This window comes from Bactrocera neohumeralis, chromosome 5 (assembly GCF_024586455.1).
Source record: "Bactrocera neohumeralis isolate Rockhampton chromosome 5, APGP_CSIRO_Bneo_wtdbg2-racon-allhic-juicebox.fasta_v2, whole genome shotgun sequence".
Lineage (NCBI taxonomy): Eukaryota > Metazoa > Arthropoda > Insecta > Diptera > Tephritidae > Bactrocera > Bactrocera neohumeralis.
Window position 1 is genome coordinate 24,344,946 of NC_065922.1, and position 16,553 is coordinate 24,361,498.

At 34.3% G+C, this 16,553-nt stretch overlaps 1 protein-coding gene across 6 annotated transcripts in view; it reads right to left on the reverse strand.

Annotated features, from left to right (window-relative positions):
• Positions 1-16,553, reverse strand: part of LOC126760312 (palmitoyltransferase ZDHHC8) — a 118,918-nt gene that overhangs the window by 13,331 nt on the left and 89,034 nt on the right. The window contains exons 2-10 of one of the 6 annotated variants that reach the window (XM_050475870.1): positions 15,456-15,574; positions 15,189-15,346; positions 14,938-15,110; positions 12,545-12,739; positions 12,059-12,320; positions 5,182-5,462; positions 4,913-5,098; positions 4,318-4,374; positions 655-718 (exon numbers count right to left, since the gene is read on the reverse strand). In XM_050475870.1, coding sequence (XP_050331827.1) covers positions 4,365-4,374; positions 4,913-5,098; positions 5,182-5,462; positions 12,059-12,320; positions 12,545-12,739; positions 14,938-15,110; positions 15,189-15,346; positions 15,456-15,574 — 1,384 coding nt within the window. In that variant the 3' untranslated portion in view covers positions 655-718; positions 4,318-4,364. Of the gene's footprint in view, positions 1-495; positions 1,145-4,317; positions 4,375-4,912; positions 5,099-5,181; positions 5,463-12,058; positions 12,321-12,544; positions 12,740-14,937; positions 15,111-15,188; positions 15,347-15,455; positions 15,575-16,553 lie in introns of those variants that run through there. The other 5 variants (XM_050475871.1, XR_007667185.1, XM_050475869.1 and 2 more) reach the window with 5 other exon arrangements.

Genomic DNA, 16,553 nt, shown 5'->3' on the forward strand with positions numbered 1-16,553 from the left:
AAGAAGGACACTTCCAATATGTGGGAGAAGAACTATGCTAAATTAGTTTTTGTGTTTTTACATAATGTTAAGTGAAGAAATGGTATTGTTCGAATAAAATCTACACCTCAATAGCGAAATGAAGGGTAATGCAGAGTAAGAGTGGAAGGATTAATGTGAAATAATTATTAGCGTTGCCATACCCGTGAATACTTTCAGACCATGACGAATACGAATACGAATACGAAAGATATAGACGTTAGACAGTGAGTGAAAATAGTGTTAAAAAAACTGAAGTGAGTGAGCACTTTTCTGTTGTATGAGTCCAAACGTTTTTTTTTTTAGCAAAACAATGGTAATGTGTAAAGCGCAAACATAAAATGACTTAACGAAATTATTATAGTTTTTGGTTTTTGATGGTATACTATAAAACTCAACCATATATTAGATAAAAGAAAAAAGTATATAACAATTCGTTGCATAAAGAAAACGGAACTTAACAAACGAAAAACTCACCTCCAATGAATATAGCAACAGAGTAGTAGTAGGTGGTAGTGGTGGTAGAAGATTTGGACGGAAACTGTACGACGGAAACAAACGAACGAACGAGCGAGCGTACGAACGAACGAACGACTTTGACTTTTTGTTTGCTAAACAACGTAAAGCTTAAACTAAGCTTCGCTGAGCAGAAATTGAAGTTGAGGCTGAAGCTGAGCTTGGACTTGAGTAACGGTTGGAGCTTGTGGTGGTGAATGCGTGTACGTGTGTGTGAGTGCACAAGCGCGGTCAGAGTCGGGTTGTTGCAATTCAAGTTGCAAGTTGAAGTTCAAGTCGCAGCTCGTTAGGATGGAGGTGGTGGTGGTGGTAGTTGGTTGATTGGTTGGTTGGTGATCGTGATGGTCGTGGCGGTTGTTGTTGTATTGATAGTAGTAGTAGTAGCGGTTGTAGTTGTTGTATATAGTAGGATTAGTTGGTTTGGAAAAAGTTCATACATATACACACAGATGTCAGAAGTCGATTTAAAACATTTGGTTGTCGTTTATTTTCAATAAAAATATTGAACTAAATAAAATTTAATTCACTTCTAACTCTAAACACATTTTTTGCGTGTAGCAGTTTACTTTAAGCTTAGCAGTTCAAATTCTGATCTATTTTTGAGTATTGACTAGCGAAAAAAAAGAATAAAAAGAAGAGAAAATAGATGTAGTAAGAAATAAAAAAACAACAACACATATTTAAAAATAATTTTTTGAAAAGCTCAGGCACATATTCGGCTAAAATAGAGATTTTTTTTAATACATTCCTTAGATTTTCTTCATGACTAGTGCATATACACTTCGTTTAAAATTTTTGCTCCAAACCGAAAGATTTATATTTTTTGTTGAATAGTTTTTGGCCTTTTTGCTTACTAATATAATGTGTTAATGCATAAATATTATTTACAAAGCAACTAAATGCTTGCGTTAAGCTGCATAAAGCATTCCTTTCTACTTTATTTACAATTCGCAGTCTTTATTTTTTTCTTTTAGTGTTCTTTTGTAATTTTTCATAATTTTGTTTCACTTTGATGCTGGCGCCTACTACACTCATGAGCAGCATTACGCATTTTTAATTATTTTTTTTTAATGTCAACTCATCAAAAATCGTGCCTTAGTAAAATGACTTTAGACTGAAATCTACTAAATGATTGTATAAAACGGGAAGTTGCATTTATTTCAAAAGAAAAATTATATATTTTTTAAATATATAAATACTTAAGTAAATTCTTCGTTCGTCATTCTTTATAAGTTGAGCACTGATAATGGTGTTTTTAAGTTGATTTTTTTTAAATTTACTCCTATCCTAATAATTCTAACCGTTTAACTTTAAATTTGTATAGGTTATATATTGAGTATATAGGCTATTTACTGAAGGATTCTTTATTATTTTACATATTTCAGCGTCAGTCTTCTTTAGGCAAATCTGATATGTTGGATCTTGATTTCTAAATTGTATGGAAATCGTTTTTGGAATGAGTTTTAAGTTGAATTTTTCCTTTACCCTTTCATATACCATATGTGTATTCCTCACTTTATGTAAGTACAGATCTTACGAAACTAAAACTAGTAAAAGTGAAATAAAACCTCGCTTACGAATACATATATTGTGACAAAAATATACCCTGAAAATTTAAATAAAACGCAAAATATTTAATTATTCAACAATATTTATTTTGTCGCCTTCAAAGTAATCCCCATCAGATGTAATACACTTATGCCAACGATTTTTCCCAGTCTTTAAGGGACTATACCAGTGTGACACTTTCAAAAAAAATGTTTTTTTTTTGCTTTTTCGATAGCTTATATATTCAAAAATATCCTGTGAAATCGGCGTGGTCGTATTTTAAATAGTTTTTGAATGGCAGCGTTCTAAATAGCGACCGCTCAGAGGTGCAAACATATATAAGTGAAACTTTAAACGCGTTTTTCTCGAAACGACATTTTTCAAATTTGCTGACATTATAACTCAACGAGAAATTGACCGATCGACTTCAAATTAAAAGTGGATATAGTTGAATACATTTGCTATACAATAGACTACGATCTTTTTGATTGGCTGCAAATTGTCAATTTGGCATTGAAAAAACGACAATTTTTTTTCGTAAAAAAACGATTTTTTTTTTAAATTGCGCCATTTTCTTAATTTTTGATATTTTTCAAAGATCGTAGTCCATTGTATAGAAAATATATTTAAGTTTAATAAACATTTTGAATTTTTTTGTTTCAGCTACTCAATCGACCGGAATCATGCCAGCAGTTGAGGCACGTTTTTTTTTTGGCACTTCCGCAGACAACACATAACTCCGTTATTTTTCAATATTTTTGTAAAAAAAAAATTTAATATAGCTAAAAATATACTTTATTACGTCCATAGAACGTCGAAACATTCAATCTAGTACTTTCTTTTAAAAAAATTCACGAAAATCGCCTAATTTTTCATGCGTCACACTGGTATAGCCCCTTAAAACACTTTTCATAAGCAGTTTTTGGGATGGTCTTCAGCTACTTCAGCGAATTTTGTTTTATTTCAGCTTTAATGGGACGAGTCGATTTTTGCAAAAATGCGTTTCATTTGAAAAATTTCCAACCAAATCATTCGAACGGACTCGCGAGAGATTTCAAGCTTTCTTGCCATATCTCTAACCGACCATTTTCAAGCACCATATCTTTCACAAATTCTTTGTTCGATATTTTTATTCATTGTAAAAATAGCAACGTACCACTGATGGGTACCGACTTAAGCAGCTGCTGTAAGCAAACTGGTTGACAGATCGCGCTCGTATTTGGCAAAGACCGTCTTACCAACTTAGTAGAATATATTTTTTTGAAATATCATTGACACGGGGAATTTAATTACAATTTGTGGGTGCTTTTGTCACAATGTAAATTCCTAACTGATGTCTTTTTAGAAATGTGGTTTTCAATAAGTCGTACTTTTTGATGGCTGTTACTTTATTTATACTCAGGTTGGCTTGCTATTTCATAATAAACAGACTTACTTCGAAACAATGCAATTCCTGCAAATTTATTACCATACTAATAATTCCGTTGACAAACTCAGAGGCGTCGAATAGTGCGCATCGCAGATGCTACTGCTGCTGTGGAGCAGAATATTTAAGAAGATCCAAATGACTCCTTGCGCCATCGCGTGCAACAATTGGAGCTATGACCATCCACTTTATGGAAAATTTTGCCGAGGTATTTTGGTTCGCGGTCTGACAAAATCAAAGTCAATTGTGCCCCTCCTAAGTCATAAAGACTCACCTAGCCTCAGAATATTCTTTGGAAACATGAATCCCAGGGCCCTTATCCTGCGTCTACATAATATAGCCATTTTTTTTATTATTATTGATATTTGGACATGAACATACTCTATTCTGATATCCGAATATCTGGATTTTTCTATCATATCAAACTGCAGTAAGTAAAATCCTTCTCCCTCATTTCAGAGTTAATCTCATTAGTGTGTTATCTTCACTAGATTAGTAAAATGTGACTAATTCTATTAAAAAAATCATATGTTCTCTATGGGATTACAACAATAATGAAACTATGTAGAAAAAATAACCAAACTCATTTTGAATATAATTTCTTGTAAGCAGGTGTCCGCGATATTTTAGTTTTATAAACAGTTGAAGGAATTTCCTCCATTAATCATCAGACATAAAAATAATTCGTTTTTCATTTGAAATAAATGCAAATTCTGAAAATGTGTGTGACGAAAAAAGTGCGCTGGCAACAGAAACACTCATTCTTCTTAACAATTTTTGTTTTTTGTTTTTGTTTCTTTGTTATTTACCGATTTTGCATTTCACATTGGCATAAATTAAGAGTTGCTAATTCCAGCTATGTCCATCTTCAATGCAAAAAAAGTATACAAAAATAAATAAAATTATATGCACAAAATAGAAGCGTAGATTAGAGAAACATTTCAATACAAATTTTGAGGCATGGAAGTAAAAGCAGAGAAGTTAAACATTTTCTAAAGGCTGGGTATTGTAAATTTGTGGTTATTTATTTAGTTTTCAATTCATTGGCTCACACATTATCAAGGCGTTAAAAAAAAACTTTTGAGGTTAAATATATAGTAAGCAGTTTCGGGTGGGAAGTCACAGAGAGTAGATATTTAGGTACATTTTAAACACTTTGCGTATACATATACATACATATGTATAGATTGAGAGGTAATAATAACTATAACAGATTATAATAAACGTAATTAGAGCGCATAAAAGTAGAGCGCGTCGAAGCAGCTTGAAAATGCTTGCATTGCAATTGTATTATCTCCGAGTGGTTTTGGGCCGATTTTTGCTTTTGCAAACGCACTAACGCACTCGTACTAGCACACATGCGCTTACAGCGTAACTATTGACAAAAACAATGGAAACACTCACCTTCTGACGGGACTTGCCATCACCAGTGGTGTTGCCACACCCAACGGTTTTATTCGTTGCTGCATTGTGGGCGTTGCAGTTGTCCCACTGCGTTGTTGTTGCTGTACGCCCTGATTTCCCGGATGAGCGGGATGATCGGGCGACAATGGATCGGCGGGATTATAGCCGCGTTGTGGCTCCAAACCGCTAAACAAATAAATTGATAGTTATATTAATTATTAGGAAATAACTGAAGGTATAAAAATATTCATAAATGTGTGGCAACTCACCGCTGACGCGCTAGTGGACTGTGTCGCGGATGATACATGCGCATGTGACGTGGTGAATCGCCACCACCACCACCTGCGCCGCCACCTCCACCAGCGTTGGGCATCATGCCCGCACCGGTCGCTATGCCACCGTTATTCATATTGCTCACGCCTGCCTCCACTTGGGGCAAGTAGAAATTTGTCGAATTGTGTCGTTGCAGTGGCGGTGTGGGCTCACAATCTTGACTCTGCGATGCCTGCGGCTCCATATCGGTGTCTGAACATTCACGTCCAGGCGACAGCTAAACGGCGTGGGGGAAGGAGCGCAGAAAGGCGCGGTGTTAGGTAATAATTGGAATCGCAAGTAAAATAGAATGTACAAAAGCTAAACACTAATTTTAATTGAAATTGCATGAAAACCAAGGAAACACAAAAAAAATCATTATGAAAGCGGCTGTTCGAGATGAAATAATTAACATAAAATATGTATGTATGTAGGCATGTAAATTATGGTAACGAGTTTGATGAATTCAATTAACGTTTTCATGTATGGTTTGTGAATTGGTATGAAGTTGTTGTTGTTGGTACGCCAAGGAGCGGAAAACTGATGAGCGAATTTGGAGGTTTGATTAACACTTGCGCGGATTGGATTAACTTGATTAACACAAGGGTAAGCAGAATCTGTTTATCATATTGTAATGGCATTTATTTGTTTTTGTGAATTTTACAGAAATTATTTGAGCTTCCCAAATAAAGACGGGTTGGCATTTTCGGAATAAACCACAACCATTTCTGTAAGGCGAAAGGGATTCACTTATGAGGTTAAGAACGGGGACTGCCGCGATACATTTTAAATAATTTACAAAAACTTTTGTTTTTTTTTACAACAAATAACAGTATTATTAGGTTATTTGAACATTTTAAAGCAAATACTTATAGAATCTTCTTTAAAGAACTTTGGTTTCACTTTTTCTTCCACTGTGGCGTTGAGACTTGAAGTTTCTTTACGTTTGAAGCCGTATTCAAAAGGTTGAAGGATTTTGTTAGAAGCTTTTCACGTCAAAATGTGTAGATTTGAAAATGGGACTATGAGGTGACCACTGTTATTAAACAAGCTATAATATTTAAAGTTTTCTTCGTCTGCGATTAGAACTCTCGAGCCATGGAGTCAAGTTATATAGGGTAATAATAATACAATAAAACTGTGGAACATTTTTGGGATTATTGTCTGGGGGATGAGAAATTCCAAGTCAGGGTGATGGTCAGGATGGTCAGTCAGTATAGTAAAACCCTCAAAGTGTTTGGCGTTCGTATGTGTCAGTTTTTTTTATGACCTCTTAAATTTTTTCCTTATCTTGATGTTTTTTCGCTTAGTTGTAACATTTTGGCAAAAACGTAGTTTAACATAACTCTCTGATTTTGTTCAAACATACGAGATGTACTTCAACCAAAATGTTATAGTGAACGAAAATTGGGTACCAAATATAGTGTGTAAAAGCTGCTACAACCGTCTAATGGATTGGAAAAATAGAAGACGTGAAAGTATGCCATTCGGTATCCCAATGACTTGGACTAATCCTGGCGAAGGTCACAATCTATTGAATTGCTTTGCATGTGCGAATAAAGGAACCGCAAAAAGGATAAGAAAAAAAATTTAAAAGGTCATAAAAAAAACTGACACATACGAACGCAAAACCCTTTGAGGGTTTTACTATACTGACCTAGTACCATCACCCTGACTTGGAATTTCTAACCCCCCAGATTAGCTGTTATACTGTGTAATCGGTACAATAACACCCTTCACAAAGGAAAAAGTTTTCATTTAAAAACTTGGTTTTAATCGTTCAGTTTGTATGGCAACTATATGCTATAGTAGAAAATTTTGTTCGGAAATTGTACCGCTGCTTTAAAAAAAATAATTCGTGACTAATTTCATGAAGATGTTTCGTTAAATAAAAAAGGTTTTTCATACAATGACATGATTTTGAACGTTCAGTTTGTATGACAGCTATATGCTATAAAGGTCCGAAATTGGCGATTCCGGCTAATAAGCAGCTTTTTGAGGAGAAAAAGACGTGTGCAACATTGCAGACCGATATCTCAAACTACTTCATGTATACACGGACAGACGGCTCAGCTCAGATCTTTTTACTTTATATTCCTGCTAACTAAACTAATATACCCTGTTCAGGATATAAAAGAGCGCCAGTTAGCTATTACTAAGTTAGCATCACGGAAATTGACCAAGTTGGCGTATTTTGCACATTCATGGCAGTCCTACCAACATTTCTAAACAAGTTGATTCTAGACAGATTTGATTTCAAAAAACCCAAAAAAAAGTATCTGCTAATATCAACACTATTAATGAATGTATTTATGTATGTAAGTAGTTATACAACAATAATTTTAGTTAAAACGGAACACAATGGTTGTACAAAATATGATAATGAAAACGGTATTTGTTAAAAATCCTAAATAACTATAATTTTCAAAACATTGTACAAAGAAATAAGTTACAATGCTTCAACTATTTATATTAATGAAAACTGTAGTACGAATCGTATACGAGTAAAAAATCGCTCAAATTACCAACAAACGAATTAAGTAGAATATATTGTAGAGTTTGCAAAACGCAATTGAAATCTTAATAAAGGAACGAATGACATGAAGAGTACGTATTTTTAAAGAGAAAACTTTTCAAAAAAGTTATCGCACGAACAAATACAAGTATATATGTATATGAACAATAATAATATGGTTTTTCGCAAAAAAATATTGAAAAAAATGAATTAATAGATAGATTTTTTTTACCTTTTTCGGTGCTTGCATTTAGTGTAGAGTTTTGTTTTGCTTTATTTTTTTTTTTTTTGATACGGACCAATTTGAATATAGAGCTTTTCTAACTAACAAAATAGCATACCATTACGAGATAGTGCATTCGAACAAAATAATATTGGGCAAACTGCTGTAGTTCTGTAGTAAAGGGTACGAAAAAAGTACTTGTAAACAAATGCAAATTATATGTATTCGCTTAAATTAATTGTCGGAAGAAAACTGCAGATTTTTGGTACGAAAATTTTACTTTTATTCTTTGTTCATTGATAAAGCTTCGCCTTTTTATAGGTGAAGGAATAAAAAATCTGTTTAAATTTAATCGAAAAGAAATGTGAGACAATTAAGTTGAATATTTCTGCAAATAACTTCTTCGAGAAGGTTACATTTTACTTTTCAATGCAAACACCTTTTTTTTTGGTTCCTTAAAATTTGACCTTCAGAGATGATAAATTAAACTTTACAACTTTAGATAATACTTCGGAATTATGTTTATTTTTTTATAGTATTTTTAATGTTATTATATTTTAAATTCATTTCATAAAAAATTTTTTCATTGTTTTTATAAAGAAATAAATAAACCGGAAAGCGTTTATGCCACTTTAAGAGGTTACATACAGTTAGAATTTCCAAAAAATCGATTTTTTTATTTTATTTTTTTAATGCCCATATATTTTAGAATACACACAAAAAATATTTTCGAAGTTACACATAAATTTGAAAAGGCGTTTCAGAGTGCTTGGAAGTGCGTTCCAAACTTTAAACTCGTTTTCTTTAAAATGACGTTTCAAAGTCGGTGACCAACATTACTCGGAAGCGGCTAAGCCGATTAGTCTCAAATTTTAACACGAGCTTATTAAATATTTATTTTTTAGTAATTAAATGAAAATTTTTCTCATCGATAAATATTTTTTTATATAAAATTTAAGGCCGAAATTTTGGTCAAAAATCGATCCTTTTTTGAGAATCCGCCATTTTGTCAAACGATTTTATTTTGCTTATTCCTTCGATTTGCTTTACTAGATTTAACATTACTTTAACGAAATCTGTTTGGTTTTTTAATTTCAAAGGATCCAGTTTAGAGATATAGTGGTCACCGCAAAGCGTCTTTTTTGAGAGGAGCTCCCGGAGATCAGCTGTAGTTCCTTTCCAAATAAATATTTTTACTAATACTAAGTCTTAAAGTACAAATTTTTTGGATAACAGCTTTGAAAGTTTTCTTAAAAAAAATTCTAGAAAATTCGCATATTTCTGCCTGTTAACTGTATATAACCCCTTAATGAGAATATTTTATTATTATACCATACTTAGTAGTATTTTGTTTCAGCTCTAAATTTTAGATAGTACAAAATTATGGAGTAGATATTTGGCGATTCGAAGGAGACTTAAATTTTTGCCTGCAGACATTTTACTACAGAACTATATAGTATAACAGTTTGCTCAATAATTAGTTGCGGTAAATAGTAGTATACTAAATACATACATTTATTTTAGAGAAAAAACTAAACTGCACATGCAAAAAAAAATAAAACATCTTCAAAAGTAGAAATATGTAAAAATATTTAAAAAAGAAATTAAAAAAAGCAGAACTTTCAGAAACTTTAAACTTTTCCATACAAATTTGCAGAAGCTTTTAAATTTAACGAGCAATGGCAGTGAAGATTTTAATTTGCTAGAAATGCAAGGAGGTTTCTAATTGTTCTTATTCTATTTTTTATTATATTGACCTACAGGAAGCTACTTGGTTTGTACTTTTATAATTTAATCTGAAAATGGATAAGATAGCAAGAATTTCATAAAAAAGAATTCTAGCAAATATACTAAAGGGGTTTCTATTATGGACGCTACAAAAGTAGACCGATAGGGACAGCAAATGACGCTATATTTTCTCGCTCTTTTGAAATTTCTCATCAGTAAGGTTTGCCATTTCATCATGGAAAGATATACAATCCAACAGCGACTCGAAATTATTAAAATTTACTACTGAAATTCGGAGTCTTTAAGAGCGCTACGTCCAATTTATGGATTTATTTTTGATCAACAATTAAGCATGTAGTGGCAAAATTTTAATCCACATGCACACTACAAAATGTTCATATGCCAGTGAGTAAAAAAGTGACCGTAGTGTCGGCAATATTGCTGTCGCTAGCGCATCAATTGAGGAAGACCCAAATCAGTCTCTCACACGTCGTCCTCAAGCGTTGGGCATCTCTGTGACGTCGTTGTGGCGAATTTTGCGAAAAAATCTTAGCCTGCATCCTTAGAAGATCAAATTGACGCAAGAACTGAAGCCGCTTGACCAGCAGAATGTTCGTGAATTGCGCTGAGCAACAATTTGAAAATGATCCGGATTTTTATCGAAAAATCATCTTCAGCGATGAGTCTCATTTCTGGTTGAATGGCTTCATCAATAAGCAAAATATGCGTTATTGGTCAGTCAGCAATCCACACGTACTCCATGAGTCACCCTGACATCCGGAGAGAAATTACGGTTTGGTGCGATTTAGGGGCCGGCGGCGTCATTGGGCCGTACTTCTTCCAAGATGATCAAGACCGGCACGTTACTGTGAATGGAAATCGCTACCGCTCAATGATAACGCCATTAGACTATTTCTTGTGGGGCTACGACAAGTCTATGGTCTATGTCAACAAGCCAGCGACTGTATTTTCACAGGAATAAAGAATTTTTTTTGATATTCCAAACCGTTTTTGTTTTATTAAAAAAAACTTATTGAAAAACCCGTTACATATGTATACTTTATAAGGTCTCTGACGTTTTCATCTGGGAGTTAAATACTTCGTGGCAATAATTAATATAATCTGTTAAGGGTATAAAAATTGTCAACGGGCTGGGCAAATTGCACTATTTTTGTGGACCTAATATTTAAATATTCGCAGCTTGCCAATTTAGATTAAATTTCAACTTTATTTTTAATGACAAAAATTTATGTTTTTCACAATTTTTACAGATGAATAGGGTCCCATTAAACAATACAAACTTTTTCCGATATTATTTAAAAACTTTAAGCGGGGTTTCCAGTTCGTATTTAAAAAAAAATATACAAAGGGATTCTAAATTTCCTCTCCTTTAAATATTTCCGTTAGAAAAAAAAGTCCTAAAAGAATAATATACTGATAACCTTCAGCGGAAGCCGGTATGCATACTTAAAATAAAAAAAATATATATACGAAATATCTTCATACATAAATTATATAACCATACAATTTCTTTACAGCAATCCCCTATTTTTCAATGCTCTGCATACGAAAGCAAATATTCAAGTATTGTGCAAGCATTATTTTATGTAATAAGCTGTTAGTGCCGAATTAAAAGTTAAAAAAATGCTTCAATTAAATTTAAACCTTAAACAATATAAATTATATAATATTTATATATACGAAAAAAAAAACATTGTCTCGTAGTCAGGCGGGCAGGCAGTGACAACACTATTAAACTGATATAAATGCAATCACCAATTAGTGCACAGTGAAGAGAATAGAAAATAAAATACGAAACTATAGGTCAAATATTCAATTAATGCACTCGCAGTACATATGTATGTACAAACAAAAAAATAGCAATAACAAATTGGAAGGCATTAGAATTAATGGAATCAAAATATGCTACTCGTATGTGGGAATCACGTCATTCCATAATAAAACAGGCAATTAAGAAATATTCAATGCAGCTACACGCTATTAAATATGTAGGTGTATGTATGTATGTATATACAAGAACCAACCACCGTTTCTATGTGTGTGTATGTGTGTGGGGAAGTGCATATACATATATGTACATGTGTGTTATGGAAACTAAACACCCAAGTATTGTTGAAAAAATTATGGAACTAAATAAAATAATTGACAAAAAGGCAAACGTGTACATACATACAAGTACGAGCACTTTATCGTACATGAATACAAACAACAACACAACGAGTACATAGTTACATATAAGAAGGAAAAAAAGTAAGTTAAATAGTTTGCTTAGTTTTTTTTTTTGTTTTTACAAAAGATAGTTTCGCAACGATTCGCAACAATAACCAGCAATAATCAATTTACCCACCTTACTATAAAGCGTTGTGCTGCCCGACCGTTGATTATAACCATTGCCCTGGTCCGTATAAGTCTTTACCTGAGTGTGTCGATTGTCCCTATCGTAATAGTTTTTCAGCGTTTCGCGTGGTGAACGTGGCACATTGCCGGGTGTGTTGTTGCCTCGCATACTGCTGCCCTGTTGATTCGTCCGCCGTTCGGTGGTGATAACACTAATACCCTGACCGTCCTTGTGTGAGCGACGAGCGGCATATTTTTCTGGCTTAAGAAGACTGTTTAAAACGATTTGTTGGTGTCAGCATCACATCCGATGGCATTAACAAAGCGGCAGCAAGATTCCAGCATTCGTTTACGCGGTATATAATTTATTTCAATTACGCAACGGAAGTTAATAAAAAGAAAGGAATATTATTTATTAGTGCCGATTCATGATGTAAATGTGACGTATTATGTAGATATATATGTAAATATATATGTGCATTTAATCTTGCTGTACCTTGGATATTGTGGTCCACACTGGGTGTAACAGCAATTATGCCAGCAGCCACGTGAGAATGGATTATATCCACCTTTGAATTTGCCGGTGACCTGTTCGTTTGTTGTGCGCCCACGTGATACGAGCACCATATGAAAACCGGTAAGCCCGAAAATCGGAATCGCTAGGATTATAACTATAGCCATCAACACCATACTGTGATTGTGGCAACGGTTTGTAGTTAAGGAAAATATTTCTTTTTTTTTTTGAAATATTACGATAACATCACTTTACATTAAGTTAATGTAAAAAATGTCAAAATATTATAAACAAAAAATATAATGAAATAAATAAATAAATAAAATAAATATTTGTAATCGCGCTTTAAGGTGAAAATATCTATTAGGAAAGATCGTTTTGCAGATAATTTTATGGTTTTGATTTATATTATCTCAAGGTTTGTATCGATAAAATGCTCTAAATTCTGAATGTTTGTAGATACGTCAAGCGTTTAATATATGTATGTACTCTGTACTGGAAAAAAATGCTTCTCGGAAATGTATTTATAAACGTTTAGACTAATTAAAATAAGAAAAAAAAAACGTCAACTTCGGCAGCACCGAAGCTATAATATTCTTCACAGGTGCATTTCCTATATTAACTATATGTATAACTAAATCTGAAAACGTAACCAGCCAAGGGTATCTTTCAATGACGGCTATACGCTAGGGAGACCGATATGTACAGGCATTGTCCGGAAAGTAATAGGACTGAGTCGATTTAAAAAAACTTATTGAACCAATCGTTACAATTATTTAAAAACTTTCAAAATATGCTCCTTCTGCGTCGATGTAGCGCTGCTAGCGCGATTTCCAAGCATTGAAAGCGTCAAGGAAGGCATTCTGCGCAATAGGCCTGAGAGCCGAGGTGCACGCTGCTTGGATTCCCTCTGTCGTCTCAAAATGCTTGCCTTTCATCGCCCTTTTCAGGCAAGGAAACAAGAAAACAAACCGCGGAGGCCACATCAGGGCTGTAGGGCGCCTGCGGAAGCGTTGACATGCCGGCTTTGGTTAGGTATCTGTTCACAAGAAAGACGGTGTGAGTCGGGGCGTTGTCGTGGTGCAACTGCCAATCGGCTGCGATGTCTTGTCGGACCCGATTGACCCTTCGTTTGAGTCTATTAAGGACTTCCACGTAAAACTTGGCGTTGACGGTTGGCGTTGATTTCAAAAAAGACAATCAGCATCGTTTTCACTTTGCATTTGCTCATTCTTCCCTCTTCCCTTTTTTGTGTGAGAAGGCGCTCGCCCCTCCAAAAAAACCACTTCTTCTTGCTAAAGCAAAGCCTGATTGATCATATCAAACGTCTCTGTCGCAGATTTACCGAGTTTCACACAGAATTTAATCGCGTACCTCTGCTCTAACAAACGCTGTAGTTGCGGCTTGCACCACTCATAGAAACACTTCGCGCGAAAATGTTTGTCCTGACTCGGAGACAACTGACCAGCCGCTCGTTCGTTATCTAGGAACGCCCTCTACCGAATCCAGTCGGTATGCGCACGCTCCAAAGTAAAGTCGCGGCGGAAGAAAATCAGTCCTATTACTTTCTGGACAAACCCTGTACAATATGTTCAGAGATAGTAGCTTTACAAAATTTCATGAAGATATGTTTTCAAATAAAAACTAAAGAAGAACTTGATATCCGATATCGGCCGATAGCTTCTTGGGGAATTTTTTGGGTCTCCAAATTACCGACTGATTATTGGATTGGATTTTAAATTTGGCTGTTAAAATTTACGGAAAGGTTTAAATATAGTTTTTGAATTGTAAAAATAAAAGACGTAGTTAACTTGAGAAAATGTTTCAAAAATTAAAGGGAAAAGTAATGTTTCAAAAACTTAAGGAAAGTAAAAGTGGCAATCTTCTTCCGTAGTATTAGATGTAAATACTATGGCTACGACGATATACTAAACTACTGACGAAGTGGCTTTGATATTAACGCCTGTGAGGATCTGATGATCTTTTAGGAATTTTGGATCACAAAAAAGCAAACCTCAACCTAATCTAACCCAAAAGGATGTAGAGACATCAGTTATTTTTTAATAAAAAAATACTTTTGTAGTTTTCAACTATAAATGAAATAAAATCAACAAAATAACCGATATTTTACGTTTTTGAATCCAATTGAGTACTAAAGCACTTGGGGTTTGTGAAAATTATAAACAAATCAGTGAAGCTTTGCTTTAAATTTCAGCTTAAGGCTTCGGCTGCCTACTACTAACGAGTTTAAGTTACAGCACGTGAGTGATGGAGTCCTAGTTTACCCACAAAAACGATATATCAACATTTTTGGCAAGTCATGACGTTGAAAAAGTTTTTGCATAAATAAACTTTTTACGTTTTCAAAAGGATACGCTACTATGGGCGATGTTTCCCTGATGTTTGGCGTTATCTTCAATATATAAAATAAGCATAATGAAAATATGCTCAGCATGTGTATGGATAGTGAAACCAAAAAGAAGAAGAAGAAACGATAATTGCGACGTCCAATGCAATTGTTCACCCAAGGGCAATGATGATCGAATGTCTATAATAAAAATCCGAATAAAAATGATTGTAAACATTTAATATGAGCATATAATAAAATAAACATTTGCTACTTTACCTCTATGCAATGATTGCATACGGAACAATGTGAACAGCGTGGCGGACGATAGAATTTACAAGTCACACACCATTTCATCTTGACGGTGATGCCATTGATTTCGGCATTTTTATAAAGCGGTGCACGAAACTCCTCCTCCCGGTCCTCATCTGGCGATGCTGTGTTGGTGTGCGCGTGTGTATGTGTGTGGTGTGGAGAAAATAGTTACAAAGTAAAGGAAAAATAAAAATAAAATTGTAAAGTAAATGTCATTGCAGAGAATTGTACCTTTTGGTATGACACCGGGGTCCATGAATGTCGCTAATGAGAAATTGGCCAAAACGAAAAATGTGATGACACCCTGATATGCCGGTACCCATAGATGGCTTTTCAAATAGTATTGGCAGCTGCAATGAAATGGAAATGACAAGAACATAAGTACCAGCAATAAATATATATACATATGTATATAAGCAAATAAACGGACCTAGTGAAGATGGCATATAAAATTATGTAAACGGAAATGAGATGGGAAGTCTTAAGTAGGGGTAAGTAGCTGACTGAACGTAAAGGAAGGAAATACATTCGTTGCTACACTTTATGTGAGATATAAATTTTGCCAAAGAAAAAGTTTAAATGCGATATCCGCTTTTAAATTTATATCTCCTCTATATCGGTGTACAGTATATTGCGGATATATGAGTGTGTATGTGCTAGGCCTCTAGTTGTGGGCTGCGAGGCAGTCATTGGTGCCGGCGATGATTTGCAGCCGCAAACTTAGCTAAGCATACGCTCCGAGTCAACTTGTAATGAAGGATGTGGGACAAAGGGCAAGACGGTTCACTCTGTGGACAGTCAAATGCGCAAACCAACCGGCACTTTTGTACATTTTAAATTAATGTGAGCTCAGGCGTAGGCATAAAAGTGGGGTAGGCAGGCATGCGGTTGAGTTATGCGACATTACAGCGAGACTTGTGCCTTATTTCTGTATCTTCACAGTTTTCATTTCATTTTCACAACAAATAAACATAAAAAAGAAATTGTCGCATAGAATACAGACATATGTACATACATACATATATGCATATACATACATACATATGTATATGTATGTATATGTTTAGTAGTGGCAAGGATGCTGATTCAACATCACCCAACAGCCAATATATAGGTAGTTAGGTGAGTAGGTTAGCTAGCTATCGGACTTTATGTAAGCCGTATCTACGGCTGGCTTATAAATTCGTTTACTAACGGATATGCTTGCTTTAAATAACCTTTGTGCCATATAATACAGCATACATACAAACACATTGCTGTTGCTTTTAGTGTTCTCATAAAAGCAAAGATTCTCATTCACTTGCCGACTCGTAATTTGTACGAACAAGC